At 38.2% G+C, this 24,194-nt stretch overlaps 1 protein-coding gene across 6 annotated transcripts in view; it reads right to left on the reverse strand.

Moving 5' to 3' along the window:
* The window catches only part of LOC121459135 (voltage-dependent calcium channel subunit alpha-2/delta-1), a 427,825-nt gene that overhangs the window by 9,883 nt on the left and 393,748 nt on the right, over positions 1–24,194 (reverse strand). For all 6 annotated transcript variants that reach the window (XM_041668668.1, XM_041668666.1, XM_041668667.1 and 3 more), the window contains 14 exons: positions 19,490–19,587; positions 16,950–17,037; positions 15,801–15,863; positions 15,046–15,149; positions 14,110–14,196; positions 13,043–13,110; positions 12,396–12,434; positions 11,089–11,160; positions 10,202–10,354; positions 10,045–10,097; positions 9,287–9,342; positions 8,526–8,655; positions 6,154–6,263; positions 5,737–5,819 (listed from right to left, as the gene is read on the reverse strand). In XM_041668668.1, the coding sequence (XP_041524602.1) occupies positions 5,737–5,819; positions 6,154–6,263; positions 8,526–8,655; positions 9,287–9,342; positions 10,045–10,097; positions 10,202–10,354; positions 11,089–11,160; positions 12,396–12,434; positions 13,043–13,110; positions 14,110–14,196; positions 15,046–15,149; positions 15,801–15,863; positions 16,950–17,037; positions 19,490–19,587 (1,204 nt within the window). The remainder of the gene's footprint in view (positions 1–5,736; positions 5,820–6,153; positions 6,264–8,525; positions 8,656–9,286; positions 9,343–10,044; positions 10,098–10,201; positions 10,355–11,088; positions 11,161–12,395; positions 12,435–13,042; positions 13,111–14,109; positions 14,197–15,045; positions 15,150–15,800; positions 15,864–16,949; positions 17,038–19,489; positions 19,588–24,194) is intronic.

Below are 24,194 nucleotides of genomic sequence, written 5' to 3' on the forward strand. Positions count from 1 at the left end.
ATGGCTAACATGAGCAGGCCACTAGAAAACATGGCAGATGGAAGGTATGGTAGAAATAATGGCAGGAGTTTTTATATCTGTGTGCTCCAAAAGCCTTCCATGCTAAATTCGGAAAAAGTAATTTTAATTTTGAATCCCTTTTCATGACAATATATCAGTTCTTCTTAAATAGATCTGGCTGCCACATCTTATATTTTAGATCTGTTCCCACCAACAATTTGATTTGTTTAACTTACTATGAGAATGTGCCATGCATGTGACAAGGAGGTCAGAAAAGAACATCCTCTGCCCATCTTATTGCCTCGAGACAGTGACTGCCAATGAGGTGAAAGCTCATCACGTTGGCAAGGGTAGATGCCCAGTACGTCTGCGATCTGTCTATATTCATTTCCTAATGTTGGGGTTCCAATCACTGGCAGTCATATTGGGCTTTTTATGTGGATTCAGAGAATTAAAACTCAGCTACTCTGCTTGTTTTAAATTAACATATCAATTTGTGTAACATATTCCTGTGAAAACGAGTTACTATTTCTGAGGCTGATATTGCTGTGTTTTAGGAAAAACACCTGTAAAAATACACATTGATTCCCAGATGTCTCTACAAGTCTTTAAAAAACCAATTCACAAGAAGACAGTGCTCTGTTCTGTTTGAATACTCTTTGGGGTATGTAAGCCAGTGAACAAAAATAAAACAAAAAAATTAGAGACCTGGGTAATATTACATTGATAGTAGTAAAAGGATATAGAAGTGATCTATTACAGTCATTTTTGTGAACAAAGATGGCTAATTTTAGAAGCAAAGACATTGAATATATATAAGAATATATGCATATATAAATTAATAAACAAACATTTGATCTAGCTGAATATATGTGTATTAACTGACTATAATAGGATGTCAAAGAAGTAGGAAGTAGAAAGCACTAAATTTTAGGAAAAGTTGTACTCATCATTAAACAATATATATTAGGTATGAGTTATAATATTTTGTGAGCTTAACCCTCTATTTTGTCTAAGATAAAAGGAAAATAAATTAATGCAATTGAGGGAGTAATAGAATTTAAAATGATATAGTGGAAAGGAGGAGAAAATAAATAATAACACAAAGAGACTGTGGCAACATGTACAAGACCTGTATACGTCTGTACATGATGGGTCCTAGGGCTAAAGATCAAGAAGACACAGGCCCCCATCCCTAACCCAGAAGCTATCTCCAATTAAGAGTCACTTGCAAATGAAAACCTAGTTTTCTCCAAGGGAGTTTCACTGGGGAAGCAAACAAACCACCCTTAAGGTCAAGCCCCATGCCCAGCTCTAGATGACCAACATAAAATGAACTTAAGGAATCTTTGGAGGTTCTTTGTCTCATAAAGTTGTGTCAGAGTTTTTGCTTTATGTTTGGTTTTGTTTTTATTTTTAAAACCGTATAAGTCTTTTGTGTATGTATTATGACTTCTTGATGTGGAATTCCCCCTCTGTATGCTGTGAGTATCATTGGTTAATAAAGAAGATGCTTTTGGCCTGTGACTTAACAGAGTAAAGCCAGGATGGAAGAGATATATATAGAGAGAGTAGGAGGAGTCAGAGAGAAGCCATGTAGCCACCATCAGAGAAAGACATGGTGGAACCTTGACAGTAAACAACAGACATGTGGCAATACACAGATTAATAGAAATGGGTTAATTTAAGATATAACAGCCAGAAACACTCTTAAGCTATTAGCCAAATAGTATTGCAAATAATATAGTTACTGTGTGATCATTTCAGGTGTCTGGGTGGCTGGGAAACAAATAAGCAGCCCCACTACAAATTGGCATGCCAACGTGGTCAACGATATCCACATAAATCCTGAGAAAACTTAAAAAGGAGTTCTAGACAAACACAAGAACAGAATTAAACATGGCCTTTTGGTAGCAGCATTTTCTTGGGTGGGCTCTATTTGCTAAAGCAAGCAGAGGCATGAATCATTTAAGAGAGGTCTTCCTGATTTAGCGTAGAAAAATAAAAATAAAAATGGCTGCTTCCTGGGCCATGCTCCCAGCACAAACTCTTTCAGGAGGCCCAGCAATTGAATGTGGTTTGTGGGCAGCATGCTGAAAGTCACTTGGTGGCAGCATGGGACAACTAGTTACCAGAGTTGAAGTGGTAAGCATGGGCTCCCACCTAGCAGTCTCAGAGGCAGTGAATGGACCTTCGCCATGTTGGATTGGGCAGAGCCAAAAGGCAAAGCAGCCTTAGTCCTAGCCATGCTGCTTTGCACTTTAAGAAGCTCTCCTGGTCAGAAAAGGATTATAGATAAGCAATACAGAAAGATTCAGGAAAAAAAAAACACCTCTGAATGTGTCACAGTGTTAGATAAATGTATGTAGGCTTGGGAGGGAGAAGAAAGAGTATGGAGAGTTATAAAAAGAAGTAAATGTTTTTTTTTTTTTTTTTAAAATAAAATCTTTGGCCGGGCGGTGGTGGTGCACGCCTTTAATCCCAGCACTCGGGAGGCAGAGGCAGGCGGATCTCTGTGAGTTCGAGGCCAGCCTGGTCTACAAGAGCTAGTTCCAGGACAGGAACCAAAAGCTACAGAGAAACACTGTCTCGAAAAATCCAAAAAAAAAAAAATAATAAAATAAAATAAAAATAAAGTCTTTAAGGAGACAGAGTAAACTTGTAGAAAAAGTAATAGATTAAGAAAAATAAGTCACTTAAAGAGAGAATATACATAGAAAGTCTGGATTATATACATTATTGTGTTTTCATTGAATTTTTTGACTGTGAAGAAGCTAAGTACAGAGAGATATTTCATTGTATAGACCGCTAAGCTAAAGATATATATATATATATATATATATATATATATATATACACACACACACACACACACACACACACACACACACACACACATATATATGTTTTGAAAGTTTCTTGACTTCAAAATTTGGGTCTAAGGATATGTTGCTTTGGAAAAGAGGTTCTTCTTTTGTTTCCACAGAAGATGAGACCCTAAAGATTTCTTCCAAAATAATGTGGTTTGATGAATCAAGACCTCTCAAATGTCGCTATGAACACTCCCAAAAATTACTTTGCCCAACAAAAAGCAAAAAGCAGTTTGGAAAGAACTACACCCAAATATTGTTTATAAATGATTGTTTATATTTAAAGGGGGATATGCTATAAATATTTGCATGGGTATGGATCTTGGTTTATTTACACAAATTTAATATCAATTTTGTTATATATATGTATATATATTTCTGCTCTTGATTAAAATATTGTGTTTTTGCAGCTCATTTAAAAATGTAATGTATAATTAAGAAATACATGTTAATAGATATTCATCTATAATAGTCAAGTTTGTAGTCATGTTAGGTTTTCTAGATGTACAGAGATATATTTCAGAAAGATAGGGATTCTTCACATCTTTCAAAGACCTTCAGAATATGGCATTTAAATGTTTAAGAACATAGGACTTTTCATGGCAATGAGACATATATGCTCCTGGCAGTACCAGTCTACTTCTAGAGGATAATGGGCATCGAAAAGGCTTTTTAAGTTTTTTTTTTCAGTCATTTGGGCAACAAACTGCTCTTACATGGACTTCTTGATATTAGGCTGTATGAACTGGACATGGAGAACCCATAGAAAAATGACTGCTGAACTTGCCTAAAGGTGAGACAGTCCTTCGGGGTTCCTGCTTTATGAAACAGATCTTTGGATTTTTCTGCTTCATGGAAAAGTCTTCTAGATACTATGGGCCTGTAGGCTAAAGACTGGATGCCCCCACATTACAGAAGAACTCTGGGTGGCTGTCCAGGCAGTGAGGTGTTTCTGTCAATTCTAGAGTTTTGGAAGTTGCTTACAATATTTTTTTCCGTTAACTTAGGTAACATTATATCCTTCTGGGATCTTTGATAGAGTTGAAAAATAGATAGTTATAGTTTTCCTTACCTATGAAAAAAGATAAAGTAGATATAAATGTTGAAACTGTAAGTCTTACAAGATACCTGTTTTGTTATATGTAATCTTGCTATCTTAAGGTTAAAACCTTTTTATTTAGGCAGAAAAGGGGAGGTGATGCAGGATTCCCCTCTGTATGCTGTGATTACCATTGGTTAATAAAGAAGCTGTTTTCAGCCAATGGCTTAACAGAGTCAAGCCAGGCTGGAAGAGATATATATATATATATATATAGAGAGAGAGAGTAGGCAAAATCAGGGAGAAGCCATGTAGGTGCTGCTGGAGAAAGATGCATCAGAACCTTTCCGGTAAGCCATAGTCACGTGGCAATACACAGAATAATAGAAATGGGTTAATTTAAGATACAAGGGTTAGCCAGAAATATGCCTAAGTTACTGGCCAAACAGTATTGGAAATAATATAGTTTCTGTGTGATTATTTCAGTTTTGGGCAAGCGGTTTCCGCCAACAGCTTCTGGTTTTGTGTTTTTATAGGATTCCTGTGTGTGTAAAAGTATGTCTACATGCGATTTTTGTGCTTTTTGCGGTTCTTTTTCTTGTCTGTTGTTTTATCCTACTCTAGTTTGTTTCCTTTTATTGTTATTTCTTAGATTCAGTGTTTTCTAATTAGAGTCAGAAAGGCCATGGATCTAGATGGGAAGGTAGGGAGGGGAGGGGAGGAGGACCTGGGAGTAGCTGCGATAGAAAAGGGATAATAATCAGAATATATTGTACCATAAAACCTATTTCAAATGAAAGGAAAAGGAGCGTGTGCTTCAAGTCTGTAGCACTCTGTCAACACTAGGCCATCAAATAACAGCTCTTGCTAGTGTGTGCCCTACTAGCATTGTATACTCAGGCTTTTGGACAGCCAGTACACCATCCTCATGGTTAGTATGACTTTGGTCTGCCAGCATCCATGTTCTTCTGTGGTCTTTGGATGTCTCAAAGGCAGCCCTGGTAATACGGTAGGGCTGTAATATATTATAGATTCTCTGAAAGAAAAAGCCTAACCAATTGTTTTTGAAATGACTCTCAGTCATTTTTCCCTAAATGCTTTACTTAACAATTACTAAGTAATTCATAAGCTATATTCATATAAAAGATATAGTTTGAGTGAATGGAGAATTGTCATAGTGGTTAAGGCTGATCTTTCAGAGCATCTATGTTTGATTCCCAGTCCTCATGTGATGGCTGACAACAAGCTATAACTCTAGTCCCAGAGGCTGTGATGGCCTCTTCAGGCCACCTTGGGCATGAGGCACAAAGGTCGTGCACAGATTATATATGCAGACAAAACATCCATATACACAAAATAATTTTCTTAAAAAAACTGATATAGGAGAAAATATAACAAAATACTTAGATAATAACTATCCAAACAAGTTTTTAATTGGATGATGACTAAACACATCCTAATTAAAATGAAAATAACACCTGCAGGATTGGAATATAAATTAAGTTAGGCGACATATTTCCTGTGATTAACATTTTATACAAGTTATTATTATTTATTATTATGTCTTTAACATAACTGCATAGACTATTAAAAAGTTTATTGAAGTTTTGATTGAAAGTAAGATAGTGGAAAATGCAGAAGAACTCCTAACCCTATGCTAACCATAAAAAGCTAATGAAATGAAATTTTAGTTTACTAGGAAGTACATCACATTCAAGAGAAAACCTATGGTAAAGACATAATGATGAGTTAAAAATAACACATCTCTTTAACTCCTGTGGAAAGTGACTATTATTTTCTATTACTGTAACTCATGGAAACCCTTACCAGGACATTGTTGTCAAAGCAGACATCAGGCCCTTTTCGGTATCTGGGTTGCTTCACCATGTCACAAGGATCTGGACCGTCAGCTAGAGAGGCTTGTCAAGGAACAGGGTGGATGGAACTTCTTCCCCACATGGTCAAAAGCGGCAATGAGATACATGAATTTCCAAAATCAATTACGACCAACTTATGCCAGTGTTCTCAGCCAAGAGAACCAATTCAAGTATTCCGAATGGTGAGAAACTGTATGTTCAGTGAATTGTTCTCACAGGTCCTGAGTATTGTCATCAGTTCTGACCTTCCATGCAAAGTTTGGTACTGCAGTATTTTTCCTCTATAGGATAATAAACAGGGTGACAAACTGAAATATTCATTGCTTTAAGATGATCTCCTCCAGACATCTCCTGCAGCAAAGGATACAAGTCTGCTCTGCTTGCATGAGCAGCCGTGTGTCACAGGGACACGTTCCTTTGCTCTCCACCATGATGAATACTAAGTTGGTGTTCATCAGCTTCTCTACATGGAAGATTCTGCAAAATACATTGTAGAAAAGTTCACTAAATGAAAACCAGCTTTTGGAAAAAGAAGAATGGAAATCATTCCAAGATCCTTTCTTAATGAAAAGAAAGATAAAACAATGTATTAAAAAACCAAAACAAAGCATCACTATCTGGGATAACACACACACACACACACACACACACACACACACACAAATGAGTATGACTTCAAGATCACTATGTTTTTACTTACTAACATGAACACATTCCCTCTCTCCAAAATAGAAAATCTTTAAGGTCATGTTAAAACCATCTTTGATTGAAATCTTTAAAGTTGTTGGTCCTAATTACAAAATAAGTACTATTCAGTTAATGTCCAAAATCCTAAAAATGCTTCCTTTTTAAACATACAGGAAATGGCAGAATTTATAATTGGCAATAAACCAGCAATACTTTATTTTGAAGGCAGGCAAAGCAGGAAACAAAAAGCAGCTAAGCATATTGTCAAACTGAGGTCAGGAGAGAGTGCGGAGTAAGGCTCCTCATAGGCTTTCTGCAAGGGCACAAATGTTTTCTATCCAATACGGGAAGCAAAGCTCTTGCAATGTGACATAAAATTTTTCATTATTGCATTTAACTTTAATGGTAATACACATAGGTGTCTGTAGTTGGAAACCGTTCCATTGCAGAACTCAGAGACAGAATCAGGCTCTACGCTCCATGCCCAGTGTCAGTTGCTTAGTTTTCCTTTGTAACCAATATGTGAGCAAGATCTAATTTCTTTAAGTTTTCTCAAATGAATTTTACTAGCTTATCCTTTTGAACTGGGGAGAAAACATAGACCACCTTAAGTGAGAGTGCTTTCAAGCGATGAGTTAGACCAGTCTCTCCCCTCTCAGTTCTTCACGTACGCATTGCTGCTAGAGGACCACAGTTAGTGCACACACCCCAACTGCAGCCACTCCAGGCTGCTCCTCCAGTTTCTAAACTTGAAAGTTCTGTCCATTCACTTTTAAATAAAGTGATCTTTACCCAGAGTTCATATCTGACTTCTCCCTTTACCTTCCTCCTCATAAACTATACCTCCTGGAAGAAGTAGCTTACAAAATCAAGTCGTAAAAAATATTAACTATGCCTGTTGGTTACTCCTTGGAGTGAACAGTTATTATTATGTTGTAGACTAACTTTGTCCGCCCCCAGCAACCATTCCAATGCTTTCCTAGGTTACCTTACCTCGTCCCCTTCCTTTCTGCTGTTCATGTTATTCTGGAAAACTTGCCCTCCATCTCTTTTTAGAAAGCCCCTCCACACTTTATACCCTGTGGCTCAGTGACCCCATAGCATGGATTATCACTTTCCTTTCCCATCTTGTCTTCCTCCTCTATTCTATTACAGTCAAGTGCCATGGGACAATGCTTTTGTACACAATAATGAATTTGCCACTCGTAGTGCTTTAATAAAGCACTGATTGGCCAGTAGCCAGGCAGGAAGTGTAGGTGGGGCAACCAGACTAAAAGAATTCTAGGAAGAGGAGAGGCCAGATGCAGTCTCCAGTCAGATGCAGAGGAAGCAAGATGAGAATGCTAAACTGAGCAATGATACCAAGCCACGTGGCTAAACACAGATAAGAATTAGGGGCTAATTAAGTTGTAAGAGCGAATTAATAAGACTAAGATAATAGGCCAAACAGTTTATAATCAATATAAGCCTATGTATGTTTCTTTGGAACTGAATGGCAGCAGGGCTAGCCAGGATAGAAACTTCTGTCTACAGTGAAGTGTATTTTCTCTGTATTTAAAAGATGTTTTTTGAATGGTAAGATTCACAACGATCTTAGGAGATATTTTTCTCAGAGCCTTCAATTGCACATCAAAGTTGTTATATGATTTTTCATGTCAGAGAAGGGTAGAAGTAGACAAAGAACACCCCAACATTTTACAACCCTTCTTATTTATTATAGATGAGATGGACTGGTATTTGATTGAAATTACCATAACTAAACTTTGTTACAAAGTTTAATATTGACTTTGCTTATGAAAGTGCATTCGATTTTCTCCATTCTGCCTAAAATCAGAAGCAGTTATCTTTATCATGCAATTGTAGCTAAAACAATTATAAGTTATCAAGACTTTATGAGACCGATAACAAAACCAAGTATTTCGGACATTTTCAGCTTAAAACAACTATTCATCTCAAAGATCACTGAGAATTTCTGTTATTCTCCGTGACTACGACAGGTCTGAATGCTGCCCTTGGTAAACAAGGACTGCACCACACAAAGGAGCAGAGTACCTGGAGCAGTTTCCGCAGTCCAGGACACCGCCGAATGATTTACTATCGTTATCAAAGAAGTACTGAGTTTGTTCCGTGATGCAGCTCTGCTTTGACAGGGAGGCGGTGAAGTCATCCTCCTCCATCTCAACTGTGGGAGGCAGAGAGATCATCACCACCGGAGAAGCAGCATTTCTTACAATCACTACTCGCAGAGACAGTTAACAATTAATGACAAGTGTCTGATCGGTTGGTTTACTGTTGAGTAATGGCCTGACAGTCATTAAAAGGTGCTTGGTAAGTTTCTAAATAATAAATTAATACCTAAGCTACAAATGCAAACCAATGCGGACTATAACAGTTTATAAAACATTGGAAAGTAAGTTTTGATATATCAAAAGTATCAGTTTGATGATCTCTTTCTTTTGCTCACACACATGCATGTACACACACATACATACATGTGTACACACACAGATACACATATATGCACACATGCATACATACACATATACAAATGTGTCTACACACACGCACACATACATGTACCTATACACATACACACACATGCACAGATATACACAAGTATCCACATACATACATACACATACACACACACAAACACACATACATACACACATGCACACACACGTGTATACACACATATACATATGCACACATACACACATGCGACTTCTCTCTATGAATTTACTGGACTGATGTCACAGTACAAAGGAAAAATGGACTTCTGTGTTGGTGAGCACATCAGCGCATTGACATACCTGCCTCAAGGAGCCGTGGAAACGTCAAACTCAAGAGCAACTGCTGGAGAATAGACCTGGAGTTTTAAAATGGATAACTGAGAAACATCTAGAAGTTGTCCTTTCCAAGGTTTTACATGAAAACTAGCGTGTGAGTGAAGGCCTGCTACAAGACTACTGAGTGAAGGACCCTCCTGAGGGCCTGCACAAGACTGGACCACAAGGAGCTAGCCTGGCTAAGGGAGAGAGCTTCGGGTCCCACCCTTCCATACTAAGCTATTGGTTACTGATGGATTATGGGGGAAGGGGTGTCGTTATTCTCAAATCCCTTAACTATCTTATGGATTGTATGCCCCCTGGTGAACCCATCGGGCTCTACTCGATAGTGCCGTGCTCATAACCATTCTGCTGGCCTTTGTGAGCTCTGTGGACCACAAAACAAAAAGATGATAAGATACTTAAGGGGTGTGTAGGGGAGGACCGGATAAGTGGGAGGGAGATAAAAGAGGGGGGAATCAAGTGCATTATATACATATAAGAGATCACCAAGAACAAATATTGCTTAAAAAACTCTGAAGAGGGAGAATGTTTTGAATCTATCATTATTTTCATATAGAAAATTGAAAAGTATCTTTCCTATGATCACTGAAAAATAACTACTAATATTTCTAACCTGTTCATAGGAAAGAATAATACCTATAATACAGCTGCCTTGTCACAAATCTGTATTTTAATGACATTTCTCTTTCATTTATAATAAAACCCAACACTTGACTTACCAAGCAGCAGCCGTGGCCCACCAGCCAATCTGCAATATGTCTGCAATTGAAGGCTATAAAATAGAAAATAAATATCCAGAATTCATTACATTGGTCTGCACTGGCATGACTGTCCCCATGAGAGGAACTAGCTAGCTCAAGCACAGGTTTTACTGACCACGTATGCTGAACGATGTCCTGCCCCTTGCTTTGGTGCAGCACCTGGATCACACACGGACTGATAGTCATATGATTTATTGAATGCATAAACTGATATGTTAATCAGGTGTCTCATCAAGCTTGGGTCAATCTCTCCAAAGAAACGTCCAATCTGGAAAACAAAGAGATATTTGGTCATTTCAAATTCAAAGGATCAACATCAGATTTAATATAGAGAAAAAAAATTCTTTCTAAGGAACTGAACTAGAAAACCAGTTTGTAAATTTGAATAAATGAGAACCTGACTCTGGCAATGTGGAAGAACCAAAATGAAATTAGGAATTCTTATTATTCAGGGGTTCTCTGTGACCTTATATTTGTAGGAGGAATGAACATCCAAGCCACTTCTAAGCATAATAAGGTCACTATTAGGTGTCCCTGATAAGAAGAATGGCTTTTGGGTTAAGATTCCAAGAGAGACCAGAGTTAATAATGTTTAACCGCATACCGGAAACCAACAAAGGGCAAATTTTGGTTCTCTGACCACACAAGAGAAGGCAATTGAGATGACAGACACTTTAACTAGCTTGACTGGAGTTGGACATTACCAACTGATTGTAGCAATTTTCTGACTGTTTAAAGACTAAAGGCACGTTCATAACGTTTTTAAAATCCTTACTGCCTGCATTAATGGGGACTACTATTACCTAAAAGAAAATCAATTACAAAAGGAGAGCTAGGTTTACTATTTAGAGTGCACTGGTCTACATTATAGTAATCTTTGAAAGATCTATTTTGGGACAAAAATTAAACAATTCATCGGTTTCTAAAATCCTAAAGGGGTTCTCGGATTAATCATAGAAAACACTTTAGAAACTGGACTTCTGTCTTACTCTAGGCTCATACCTGATTAGTGTACTCATCATGGTTGGCCATCAGAAGAAACCCACCATCATCCAGAATCACGCAGTCCATCACCTAGGAGCAGAAATCAACAGGTGTTCAGGAAGGCTAGCACGCTGCTCCCCCATTGTTGCAGAGGATACAGAGAAGTCGAGCAAGAGGTGTAAGAGAAATTTAGATGACTCCATCTTCTCCAGATGAAATGTATTCCGGAGACACTAACCTCATACGTGTAGGGCACACTGGTGTACATATCAAGCCTCTAGGTTTAATAATCTATCACCAGCTATCTACCTCCCAGTGACAACTGTCTGAACAAATCTGAAAAGAGACTCGGCCAAGTCTTTTTAGAACTGCAAGGTTCTCTAAGTGTCTGAGATGCTAGACACACCAGCATATGTAGTAACACATAAAATTTTACTATTTTAAACATAATACTAGCAAGAAGCCATTTATATTTTTTATTTACTATATTTCATAGACTCGGGAAAAGTCAAGGAGTAAATATGAAAAACTATTTTACATTACCTTATTAAAAATATTTAGTTGGATAACGGGAGGTTTACACAAGAAGGCAAAAGAGAACATGCTCATAGAAGAGAACTTTCTACCTGGTTTAAATGTGTGAAAATTTAATAGCTTATGTTAAACAAAATCATGATTAAAGAATTGTCTTCCAAGTGGGAAACACAATAAGCAATGTTCCCAATTTGAAAACAGTTTGCTCTAAAGCGACTATTTACCAGGGCCGATGGGAAAGTAAATAAAGTAAATAAACTCTAAAGTAATAAAAGGTGTGGCTTATGGGTTCCCAGAAGTAGGAGTCATCAGAAAGATGGAAGCCTGCTCTTCCGGTGGCGGTCTCAGACAGACACAAAGAGACAGGCTGTCACCAGTGTCATCCTCCCCCAGCTCCTGGACCAGTTTTCCCAGCATGCTGCTTAGAGCACCGTCAGGACCTGGACTAGGGTGGCTTTCATTCTTTGAGGGCAGACTCCATTTGAAAACAGTGCTCTGCTTAGAAACTTCTTGAAAAATGAAGTTGCAGGCAGTCCAAAGACCCCACCTTCACCAGTACTGAACAAGACATGGTCCATGAGGACATGACTCTTCCCCTGCCCCTTCCCTTAAGGTTAAATATTTCCTGAAGAAGCATTTAAAATGCCTGCATGAATCAGTCATCTATAGAATTTGTTAGCAGTAGATGAAAAAAATTCCTGGATCTTTTCAATCATGGACATGATTTACTATTTGGTAAGTAAGAGAAACAGACACAGTCCAGTCAAATTGATTTTCGAGAATCTGCTTACATCACTGTTTCTTTTGCAGTCGCAAACAGGACCAGCACACTAGAATAAAAAAAGAAAAAGGGAAAAAAAAGAATTAAAATCACCTTGTCACAGTTTTAAATCAGTTTAATTTAATAACTACCTCCTTATAATAAGAGAGCCTGGAATTCTTTTATCTAATCTAAATGAGAGCAAACAATTAGAGCTTATAAGGAAAAAGATACTAGTTTTATCTGTTTTTTTAAAAAAAATATTTATTTATTATGTATACAATATTCGGTCTGTGTGCATGCCTGCAGGCCAGAAGAGGGCACCAGACCTCATTACAGATGGTTGTGAGCCACCATGTGGTTGCCGGGAATTGAACTCATGACCTTTGGAAGAGCAGGCAATGCTCTTAACCACTGAGCCATCTCTCCAGCCCCCTAGTTTTATCTTTAAAGCCAGAAAATATCAATCAATATGAATCTGTATGAGCATTTCCATTTGTCAGCCTGAGACAGTTTTCATTGTATGGCCTAGGAAAACACAGGCTTTGAAAATGGGAATTTCTCTTTCTATTGAAGGGAGCGACCCTGGAAGTTTACTTTGCCACTATATAAGGATCATTTTCAGTAGGTGAACTTTAAAACTATTAATCATAGTTGAATAATTAAAAAAAATCTTACCGGGTCCCTGATTGAAGTTTTGGTAAAATTTTCTATCCAGGAATTTACATCAATTTTAATCCCCACAACTGAAAAAATAATATAAATTAATTTGAAGTCATGATTGTTTTAATACCATCTTCGCAATGTAACAACTTAGACAATTTATAAACTAACTAATAAACTTGATAGTCAATAAGAATTTTTATAGAAGTAAAGTTTCTGGAATCATTAAGATATAGTTTTTATAGTCTTAAACTATTCCATAAAGTATATTTTACATTTCAAGCAATTTTTTAAAAAAAAAATAGCCTCAATTGGCTCTTATTAATAGTCCAACCTAAAAAGGTGAGTGTTGATATTTAAAATATATGATCATTAGTGCAGTATATATAAAAGGTGTCTCTAACCCTGCCAGTTCAAGCATTAGATTCATAAGAAACATTTGTTGTCAGAGGAGCACATGAGCTATTGGGAACGGTGGGCAACAGTGAGTAGCTGAGAGACTAAGCGATAAGTAGGAAGTAAATTAGCAATTGAGCGAACGGCGAAGGAGGGAGTCAATAATGGAGTGAAGGCTAGGAGTAGAACTGTAGATAGGGTAACACAGTTCCCAGGAGCAGAAACTGCTGCTCCCCTTCCCCTTTCCATCTAGTCTCTCTGACTATAACTGCAAGCAATATTGGGCCATCTAACGACAAATTCCACTGGATCTTATTTTATTGTATGCACTGACTCCAGCCCACTTCTAGTTCTCATTTGCAATAGTCTACTTGGATTGCCTGGTTGACTTAATGTTTTTCCAAATAGATGAACAGTTTTAGACAGACCCAGCCCTGTTTTCAGCAGCTACATAGTAGTCTAGTATACAGGTATGTAAACGTAATTCCATGTTTAAATGATTACAATTATGTACGACCTTGGCACCAGTCTTTTGTGCGTTTGAAAACAGGAGATACTGACAGAGTAGCATTGCAAGATCTATCCCAGATTTAAAATTTTGATCTCCCAAATAAGTGTTTCCCATTTATGATGAAATGTAATATCTTATTTAACTTTGGTCACCTGTACACACAATGCATGCTTACCTGCAGGCTTAAGAAGTTTTCCTTGGATATACAGTTCGACAGCTTTGCTTACCATAATGCCAGATTCATATGCGCCGGGTCCACTTTCTAAAAGAAAAGCAAACAGACTAATCTAGATGAATCACAGTTCTGAGCCTTTGAATGATCTTTCTACAAATAAAATGGTTTTGGTATTCTTTTTCTTTCTGCAAATACCAAAGAAGTTTGAAGAATCCAAAGCTGATTTTTATTTATTCATTTATTGTCATGAATTATCCAACTTGATTTCATCTGCTTCCATAATATAATGGATGCACGGTCCAATCACAGCCATGGAATATTTTAAAATGTTGGCGAAGCTTTTGGAGGGAAATGGAAAGAATGATCTCAGAGTCAAAAGCAGGCTTTGCCTTATGCAAGATGTATGTCTGTGTATACAACTCTGAAATCCTCATTTTTGAAATGAGAGGAATAAAGTAGCTATGTACACAGAGACTGAAGGGATGAACTCAAGAGGGTTTTGTGGCAGGGCAGCAAAGAATCATATAAATTATATTAAAAGATGGATTACTACTTATTATAGATAGCAAATTATACCATTACCACAGATAAGATACAATTCATCTCTATACACCAACCTATGTCATTAGCCATGTCTGAATGTAGTAGCTGAAATACATGGGATTAGCTCCATATGTTCTTACTTACTGTGCATGCCTGCACAGATTCCAGCCCTGCACTGCTGGATGGCTTCTTCATGTGTATGCATTCTATTTCTTCATCCAAATGCATGCTTCTTTTCTATTTCCCCAATCGCTTGTATATATTATAGGTTAAATAATGACTATTCTGGGCAGGTTAACAAAATATATTGATTTGAAGGGAGAGGGACCAAAAAAAATATTTGCTTTAAGATAGAAAAGGAACTGAAAAATCCGGATTCCAAAGCCTACTCACTGTTGAAGTACGGCGCGGTGAAGACATAGTTATCATTATCCAGGCTTCGCTTGTAGAAGCTGTCCTCATACGTCTCTGGGTTTTCCTGCCAGTTCTCTCCAGCCCTAGGGAGGAAATGGCTCTCCTCATTTATATTCCTTAAGCACATGATAATCTGAGTTCCCTTCTTGGAAATATATTTCTAAAGACATATCTGCTATTCAGGTATGCCTAAGAAAGTCAAGTACGGATAGCATAACTGATACTCATTACTAAGCAATATATCAGCATAATCAGAATGAGGAAAAGCTGACTCTCAGTTGAGAAATTAAAGTTAAGTCCGTTAATTAGTATTAATAAGCCTGGTATCTATTCAGCCCACTGCAGGAACTGTTCTTAAGATAAAAAGGGACACGAGGCATGAAAAACCAATGTAAGTAAGGATTGTGCTAAGCTAATTCTGTTCTCGGTCCCAGTATGGTCATAAAGCCCATTTGGACTGTATCTACATAAAGGAACATCGCTTTCAACCTCTCCTAAATTTTGTAGTGAATATATACAAATATGACTAGCAACTGCCATTGCAACACCCTATAATAATATTGTCCAGGGAAATGGAATATTTTATTAACATAAACAATTTAAACAATAGTGCAATTTAATCTACTAACGATGATCAGTTTTCCCAGAGAATAGCTTCCTTACATGGCAACCAGCAGACCCTTGGCACGGGCTGTGGCGATGAACTCGTTTTTACAGAGGTTATTTGAACTTACTCTTTGGGATAAACTCTTGTAATCCCACCATCAGTCACCACGAAGCGGGCTTTCACTCCTTTGCTAAAATAGAAGATAAAAGGAGGCACGTGAAAGAACGTGCTAAGACACCAAGCTGGGTGCTCACAGTACAAAGGGAAATCAAGGAGAGCACGTTACACCTATCAACACACACGGAATGGCAGGATAATGATCTGTGACATTAAACGCTCAGGGTTAGTATACTTAAGAGTCACCATAGTGGAAAGAAGGATGGAGTTGTCCTTTGACGACTGACGGGCAGGGAATACAGAGGACATCCGTGTATAGAGAAAAGGGGAAGCTAGGAAGGAGCCTGGTGTTTGTGAGAGTGTTGTAAGATACAGGGACAGGAAGTCGATTCTCCAGGATGAGTTTCCTTAAAGGGACCGCCTATGAGTGGTCTGGAAATTCATGCTTAAGAGCTGCCCCTCCCCAGCTCTCTGAGACAGAATTTGGTCTATGCCAAGGCTGAGCTTACACCTGTGCTGGCTGGGCCTCAGTTTCTAAGTGCTGAAATTCTCGGCATGGACCAGCATGCCTGCCTTTTTGCTCCATCTTTATCTTTACACTAAAGCGCTTTAGAAACAGGACTACAGCAGCAAACCCGTGTAGGGAAACAGACTTGAAACTGGGAACCGGGAAGGAAATCACTAAAGGCACAAGTCTTGGCTGATGTAATTGCTGGAAAATGATATTTTAGGATCTTGATTACGAAGATGAGGGAAGCGCGGTGATGGACTGGAAACGAACAGAGATGAGAGATCCACGCTGCAATGTCTTAATTACTGAGGAAGAGAGCAGCGTGTGTCAGGGGCGAGTCAACTAAGCATTCACTAGAAACACTAGTTACACAAACACACATAAACAACCACGCCCATTTAATGTGTTTGAGTCATATTAACATGTAATGCTCACAAATGGCCAATATTACCACTGAATGCCACTCACAACTGAAAACACAATGATGAATCATTGTAAAATGATTTCCTGAGAAATCACTTCTAAAGCTATATAACTAACTGAATTTATGAGGTGTATTATCTAAGAATTTCCCAGAGATGTGTGTAACTGAAATACAATATGTATATGTATATATGTGTATATATATAGATATATTTCTATACTTACATATTTTTCTGCTTACTCCAGTAATTTTGGACAAGTTCATTTGTAAAACCAGCATCCAGCAAGATTCTATTAATCAAATCTGCATTACCTAACACAGAAAAATGGTATCTTTGATTAAACTCACATAGTTTTTCAAGTCAAATAACAATGAAACAAATATATTTACTACTTTCCAAACCAGTTGAGTAGCTATGCAGGAATAGTCCATATAAGTTGTGCATTTTCTGCACCATTAATCTTACCCGCCACACTGGGGCCATGAATGAATTAGTATTTTGAAAGCCAGTTTGAATGCTCACCTTACGAGACCTGGATAGAGGTGGGCAGTCTTTGGGCTTCCCACAGGTCAGGGAACCCTGATTGCTCTTCGAGCAGATGGGGGGGGGGACTTGATCGGGGGAGGGGGAGGGAAATGGGAAGCGGTTGTGGGGACGAGGCAGAAATCCTTAATAAATAAATAAATTAAAAAAAATAATAATAATAAAAAAAAAGAAAGCCAGTTGCTAATGAGAGAAAGTGCTTTATCGAAAGACATCTGCTTCTAGGCACGACAAGGAAACGACATGTATGGAAACTAAACAACAATGTGGCCCAACCGGGGACTGTGCAAAGACAGGGATAGTTGCTATGCCAACATGCATAGGGGAAGCTTTATGAGGCCTCACTGATGAAGAACTATAGGCCGCTTCTATAGGGACTTCTCCAGGGACAAGCCCCTGATAGAATCTCCTGTTCCTAGTGGTCAGTCCTAAACATATATACATAGGAGCAACACACTAACTGGACACAAGAGGTTGTATGTGTGACTTGTATTGCATATATATTATATGTACATATGTATAAAGATTCACATATTGAATATATCTTAAGTATTTATATACACAGATATGCATATATGCATACTTATATATATGAATATATACTTAACATATATCTGCATTCATACATATATGACAGTAGTGATTGAAGAAGAAGAGGTCATGAACTTGAGAGGGAGTAGCAGTGGGAGGCATTGGAAGGAGGTAAGGCAAGGGAGGAAAGGATTTGAATACAACACTCTTGTATGTAACTCTCAAGAAAAAGCTTAAATAAAAATAAATGGTAGATGAAAATTCAAGAAATGTCATGCTACTTCACCTTTTTTTAAATAAGGAAAGGGTACATCAACTGTTCCATATTCCACAGTGAAACATAGTATTAGACCATGAATTTGACTTCTTGAAAGTCCTATAAATGTCCATTTTTGTGTTTGTTTTGGTGTAGGGGAAAGGGTTAGAATTATCCTATACTAGCACTATTCCAAAACTGGAATTTTTTTTAATGTAGCAATATCAGTTCAAGAGCACAGGCTGTCAGCTGTCATTTCTGTAATAACCGAGGAGCATGCCTGCCCAGGTTCAAAGGTAATAGAAAGAAGAGAAAATGAGGCCCAAGATCAAAGAGCATAGCTTATTCCCTTTGCCTCTTGTGGCCTGTCTGCTCTCAGGGCATGAAACTTTGAAAAAAATCTACAGGCACTTTCTTCTCACATTCCTGACAAAAATCTCATCTGATTCAAGTAAGATATGTATAATCTTCACTGATAGCTGTTTATGTAAGCAGGGGAAAGCTGGACAACTCAGTTTTCCAAAATAACGATTCAGGTTGGAGAGGCAGCTTTGAGAAGGATGCTTTCTGACTTTGGATAACTGAGAGAAGTGCTTTAATAATAGAAATGCGGAAATAATTACTTTTTAAAAGGAAAAAGAAGAGAAATAAAAAGAGGGAGTGGATGCTTCAGCCATTTGTTCCGTTTTTAAAATTCTATTTCTTGGGGTAAATTTTGATGTAGCTTTGCTTTCCCTCACTCGAATTGTTCCAGGTAGAAGCCTTCTAAGTCATTTTTTATGGTGAAGACCTTTGGATTATTAGATGTTTAAAGCTTAGAAACTATGCATCTGAGCAAAATTCTCAAGGGTTAATGATGTAGATTTACCAAAGAGACAACTATGATAGCTAAAATTAAATATTACAAAGTCTCCGTCTCTTTCCACCAGATTTGTCTTCGGAGGTATGCAACCACAGAAGTCTAGTTTTAGACAAAGTGGCTTATGATCAAACTAAGTCATAAGGAAAGAAAACGACTTTGTGATTGTTCGATGTACTCTATCCATATGAAAACACACATTTGAAGACATAACGTATTCAGAGAGCATACCCTGATTTTCTCTACATAGCAAGTGCACTGTAACGAAAATCTTCACAAGATGACTCACAACAAACTTTCAGAATATAAGAGGAACTAGGGTGAGCATACTACTTAACTGCTTTCCAGTACTGACTACCTTGCTCTGAAAACTTGATTTCACTTAATAATGAAATGATATTGCTTTCATATAAAAAGTTAAGGAATAAATTGCTGTCACCACTAAAATGAATGTAGTAAATAAAACAGTCCACCGATAAGCTGTCATGATTATCCTGAGATTTGATCACATAAACCAAACTGACTATTTCGGACACAATCACTGAGGCACATATTACAAATCATATATACTTACAGGAAGGGTTATTTGGAGTTTTTCTATCAATAAATTCATTGAAATTTAAAAGAAATTCAGTATTATTATCGGAAAGTTTAAGGTCATTGCAGTACTCTCTGAAAAACAAGATTTGAATATTTAAGATATTAAAATCAAAACTTTACAATTTACAGCTTGCAGAAACAATATCTATTGGTCGGATAGCTTTATAAGCAATTGAGCTTCTTACCCCCATTTTCTTATCTCTAAAATGAAATAAGTCCCTGTTAGTGAGTGGTGAGACATTAAGAAAATATGTCCTCCAAAATAGACAGTTAGGAAAAAAGGGATCTTGGCTTGTTTGTTTAATTTTTGGTGTTCTTGAGATGGGGTCTTACTATGTGGCCCTGAAATTTGCTATGTAGTGGAGGCTGGCCTCTAATTTTTTTTTTTTTTTTTTTTGGATTTTCGAGACAGGGTTTCTCTGTAGCTTTGGTGCCTGTCCCGGAACTAGCTCTTGTAGACCAGGCTGGCCTTGAACTCCCAGAGATCCGCCTGCCTCTGCCTCCCGAGTGCTGGGATTAAAGGCATGCGCCACTACCACCCGGCCTGGCCTCCAATTTTGAGTAATCCTCACTTCTGTCTTCCCACATCTTGGGATTACAGGCCTACACCACTACCACACTGTGTAAAATAGAATTATTGTAATAGTCTTTTCCAATCATGTACATTTTATTTTTCAATAACCAAAACTTATTAGCAATTTTTAGATTTGAAGTAAGTGAATTTAAAATGTCAATAAATTTGTATATTCTATTAAAAGCCAATGTTTACCTTGTACTTTGGATAAATTTATAATATCACGAATTGATTACTTAGAAAAGTGTGATAATTTTTAGGCATAATCAAATAATTTAGGCATGATCATTAATCAAACCCAAATCATTCGTATCATTATAGAACTCACAAGATAACGCAAATCTGTACCAGGATGTTGCCACACTCACAGAAGTGATATAAGTTCCTCCAAATCTGACCTTTGCTTCCTAGCTTATATACTGTGCCACAGAGGTTTCGGGTAAAGGGCTCATTCGACCCATTACTGAAAATTGTCTGCTGAGTGTCTTACCATGAATGGGTGTGGTTTATCTGTCATCTCTCCCATGAAATAGCATTGTTTTTAAAGCAAAAGAGAAGATGGCCTGCACAGTGCTTTCCTTGGATGAGCTGGGTTACTCTAGAATGTGGTAGAACTGATTTTTCATCGTGGAAGACTCTATCTCCCCTTTTCAAGATGAGCACTGAGAAAGGTAGCAAAGTTAGTTTATTGCTTCAGTCATGGATAATTTAAAGCGAATTTGTTGTGGAATATTACTTTATGTAAAGATGTATGACATTTGCTTAGGTTGCGGGACGCTACTTTCACTATGTAAAGGCGTGTTACATTTGTTTAGGCTGCATTTGTTCAACTACGTAAAGAAGTGCTGCATTTGTTTTACTCTGTCTGTCTCGAGAAACCTGATTGGTCTAATAAAAACATAACTGACCAATAGCTAGGCAGAGGAGTAATCTCCATTGAAAAGAGAGAACAAGGGAGAAAGAGAGGGAGATGCCACGGGCCACTCAGCCAGACAGCCATCAGCCAGCTAGACGCAGAGAAAGCAGGCAAGAATGAAAGAAAGGTAACTACCAAAACGTAGATGAAGAGAAACAGCCTGAAATCAGTGCTAAGAGCTGGTGGGAAAAGCCTAACTAAGGCCATACATTCAAAACTAATATTAAGTCTCTGTGTCCATGATTTGGGGGCTGGAGGTTCAAGAAAGCCTTCTAGAGAAACTGTCTCTTGCCCTCCTGTAAGAACCTTACAATAGCAACCGTTGCTTCTCTACAGACCATCAGCTTGCATTGTTTCTGCAAAGAGCCAAAGGGGCCAACAGCATTTATTTCCCACTAAGAATACAGCTGGACTCTGCAGATACTACGAACAGGACTGTGGAACTAACACGTTCTGCAAATCTTACAGTCCTGATTTAGAAATATAGGACACATAAAGACAACGAAACTACATGAAGCTCACTATTCAATCAAGAAAGCTCATCCAGCTAATAGAAACAGCTAGCATTCAAGATAAGGGAGAAGTGTTAAGTGTCTCAAGAAGAAAAGCAAACACCTAAATGCAGAGCCCATAACAACGGAGCTGGACAGAGTCAGAGCTTCAAAACCAAAATTAAAAAGTTTGGTTTATAACAAATTTTAGTTGAAAAATAAAAAATCTATTGTTGGTAGCAGTGAGACCCCAGATCCTGAATTTCTTGTAAACAACTTGTTTTCCCCTGATCTGAGTACCTACAGCTGCTCTGAGCACGAGAACTTCAGGAGTTCCTGATGGCAGGAGAGTGGTTTCTGGTGGGTTTGGCTGGGGCGTGGCTATCTCTATATAATCTGCCCCTGAACACAATAAAGGGAGCATTCTTGGGGCTTTTGGTATCAGTGTTAAGAGGTCTGCATGTGTCAGTCTGTCTCTGCGTCTGTATTCTCAACCTCCAGCCCCCTTTCCCAAAGCTCACGAACTGAGCGCAGACATGGGGGCGCGGTGCACGGCAATCTATAATAATTTTGGTTGAGACCAACTTAACACATTTTTAAAATTATACTTAATATTTTAGATACAATAATCTTGCTATGAAAAACTCAGTTTAGAGGCAAAGTTTAGAAAGTTTTCATAACGTAAATGTATTGGGTTGTCAAGAAAGCTAAATCTGACTTGCCCAAAAGGCTTTGCTGTTTCAGAAGTAAGAGTAGCCCTGAAGTCTAAAACATCTATATTAAATTTGAATTATTATCTCACAAGCTAGAAGCTTAAAGCAAGATTTTAGAAGGAATAGATTAAAAAAACCTCCGAATTATTATTCAAACCATATCTGGACTACCATTTTATTATTTAAAAACATGTCTGCCTTGATTTTATCCTTCTAATTGAAGAATGCTTTAAACAAAGGCATTTAAAATGGTAAAGGGTAGAAAACTGACATTCAGAGAAGCCACAGGAGTTCCCCAGGGGCATCTGACTGGCGAAGGGCTAACCCCGAGACAGTGTGTCTTCAGACAATTTGTGTCCTTTCTGACATTGGACAGCAAAGGACCAGAGAGATTCTGGAGCCGAGGCTCTAAAAGCAAAGAGTTCTCATTCTTCTCTTTGGCCAGTAGTTGGAAATGTCTTTTGTTCTGTTGTGGCTATTGGCCAGGAATGCCAGAGAACTCTGGTTTCTCCTTAATTCACCCTTTCTCTAGGTGAACACCCTGCCTGTCACCTCTTACTGTCACCGAACTCTAAATTGAGAGCAATTTTGACTTGTATCAGCAAACAGAAAGGTTCTATTGTTCAGACCAATCAATTAGACCCTGCCCTCCCTAGGCATAGCTCACTTATTAAGTTGTTATGTACTCTTTTGCTGTATGATAACAACAAAAGATATTGTGTGATAGTGTGAACACTGACTGAGTCTAGCAACAGTGGTGGAGATAATTTAAACAATACATTCCCGAGGAACGCTGAATGAAGTCTTTGTTGGTGGAGTCAGTTGTCAGATAATAAGAGCATACGGGTGACAACTGAAAACCACACAGCATACTGTGCCAGAAACGAACACGCCATGAGTGTGTGGCTTGCCAGGACCTGAGTCTAAAGATTAAGATCTGATGGCTTCTGGTGGGGGTGGGGATGGAGAACTCAGTCTTCTTTAAGAGGCTGGCCATGGGGAGTTGTTTTGACCATGTTTCAGTGAGTATATGAGCAACACAAATTATACTTGTCTTTTTCTCCTCCTCCTCCTCCTCTTTCTTTTTTTGGGGGGGAGGAGGATATCAAGGGTGGAAAAATGGATTTAGGAGGACATGGAAATGAATGTGCTGGTATTCAAGATGTGAAATTCACAAATAATCAATAAAAATATTATGAAAAAATTAGAGCAAGCATGGTGGTGCCGGGCTTTTTTATTTACATTTATTCTTTTCTCCTGCATTACATCCTGACTGCAGTTTTCCCCTTCTTCTGCTACTCCCAGTCCCCCTCCCTACTCCTCCCCTTCCATAGATCCACTCCTCTTCTGTTCTCATTCAGAAAAGAAGAGGTCTCCCAGGGATAACAACCGAGCAAGGCATAACAAGTCATGAGGTGGCACAGGACTTTAACCCCAGCATGTAGCAGGGGTGGGAGCGTATGTAGGGTGGGGAGGGTGAGGGATGAAGAGGGATGAGTGGGTGTGATCAGAGGTGAGTTCCAGGCCTGCTCAGTTAACATAGTGAATTTCAGGATAACTCCAGGGCTACACAGAGAGAACAGTTCTAAAACAATCAAACAACACACACACACATACACATAGACACACACACAAGAAATTTATGGAAGGGGCCCAGAGAGATCACTCACTACTTGAGCTATTGTGGTGGTTTAAATAAGAATGACTCCAATAGGCTTATATATTTGAAATTCTAGTTACTAGAGAATGGCACTGTTTGAGAAGGATTAGGAGGTGTGTCCTTGTTGAAGTAGGTGTGGCTTCGTTGGGGGAAGTATGTCACTGGGAGTAGGCTCAGAGGTTTTGACAATAGATCTAGGATGTCTATGCCATCTTTATCTATCTCAAGGGAAATTCTCAAACTGTGTATAGATAAAAATGTAGCTCTCAGTTACTGCTCTAGGCCATGCATGTCACCCTGCTCCCTGCCATGTTGATATTGGACT

The sequence above is a fragment of the Microtus oregoni genome, unplaced genomic scaffold, assembly GCF_018167655.1.
Source record: "Microtus oregoni isolate MIOR12 unplaced genomic scaffold, Mior012 000018F_ref0000195, whole genome shotgun sequence".
Taxonomy (NCBI): domain Eukaryota; kingdom Metazoa; phylum Chordata; class Mammalia; order Rodentia; family Cricetidae; genus Microtus; species Microtus oregoni.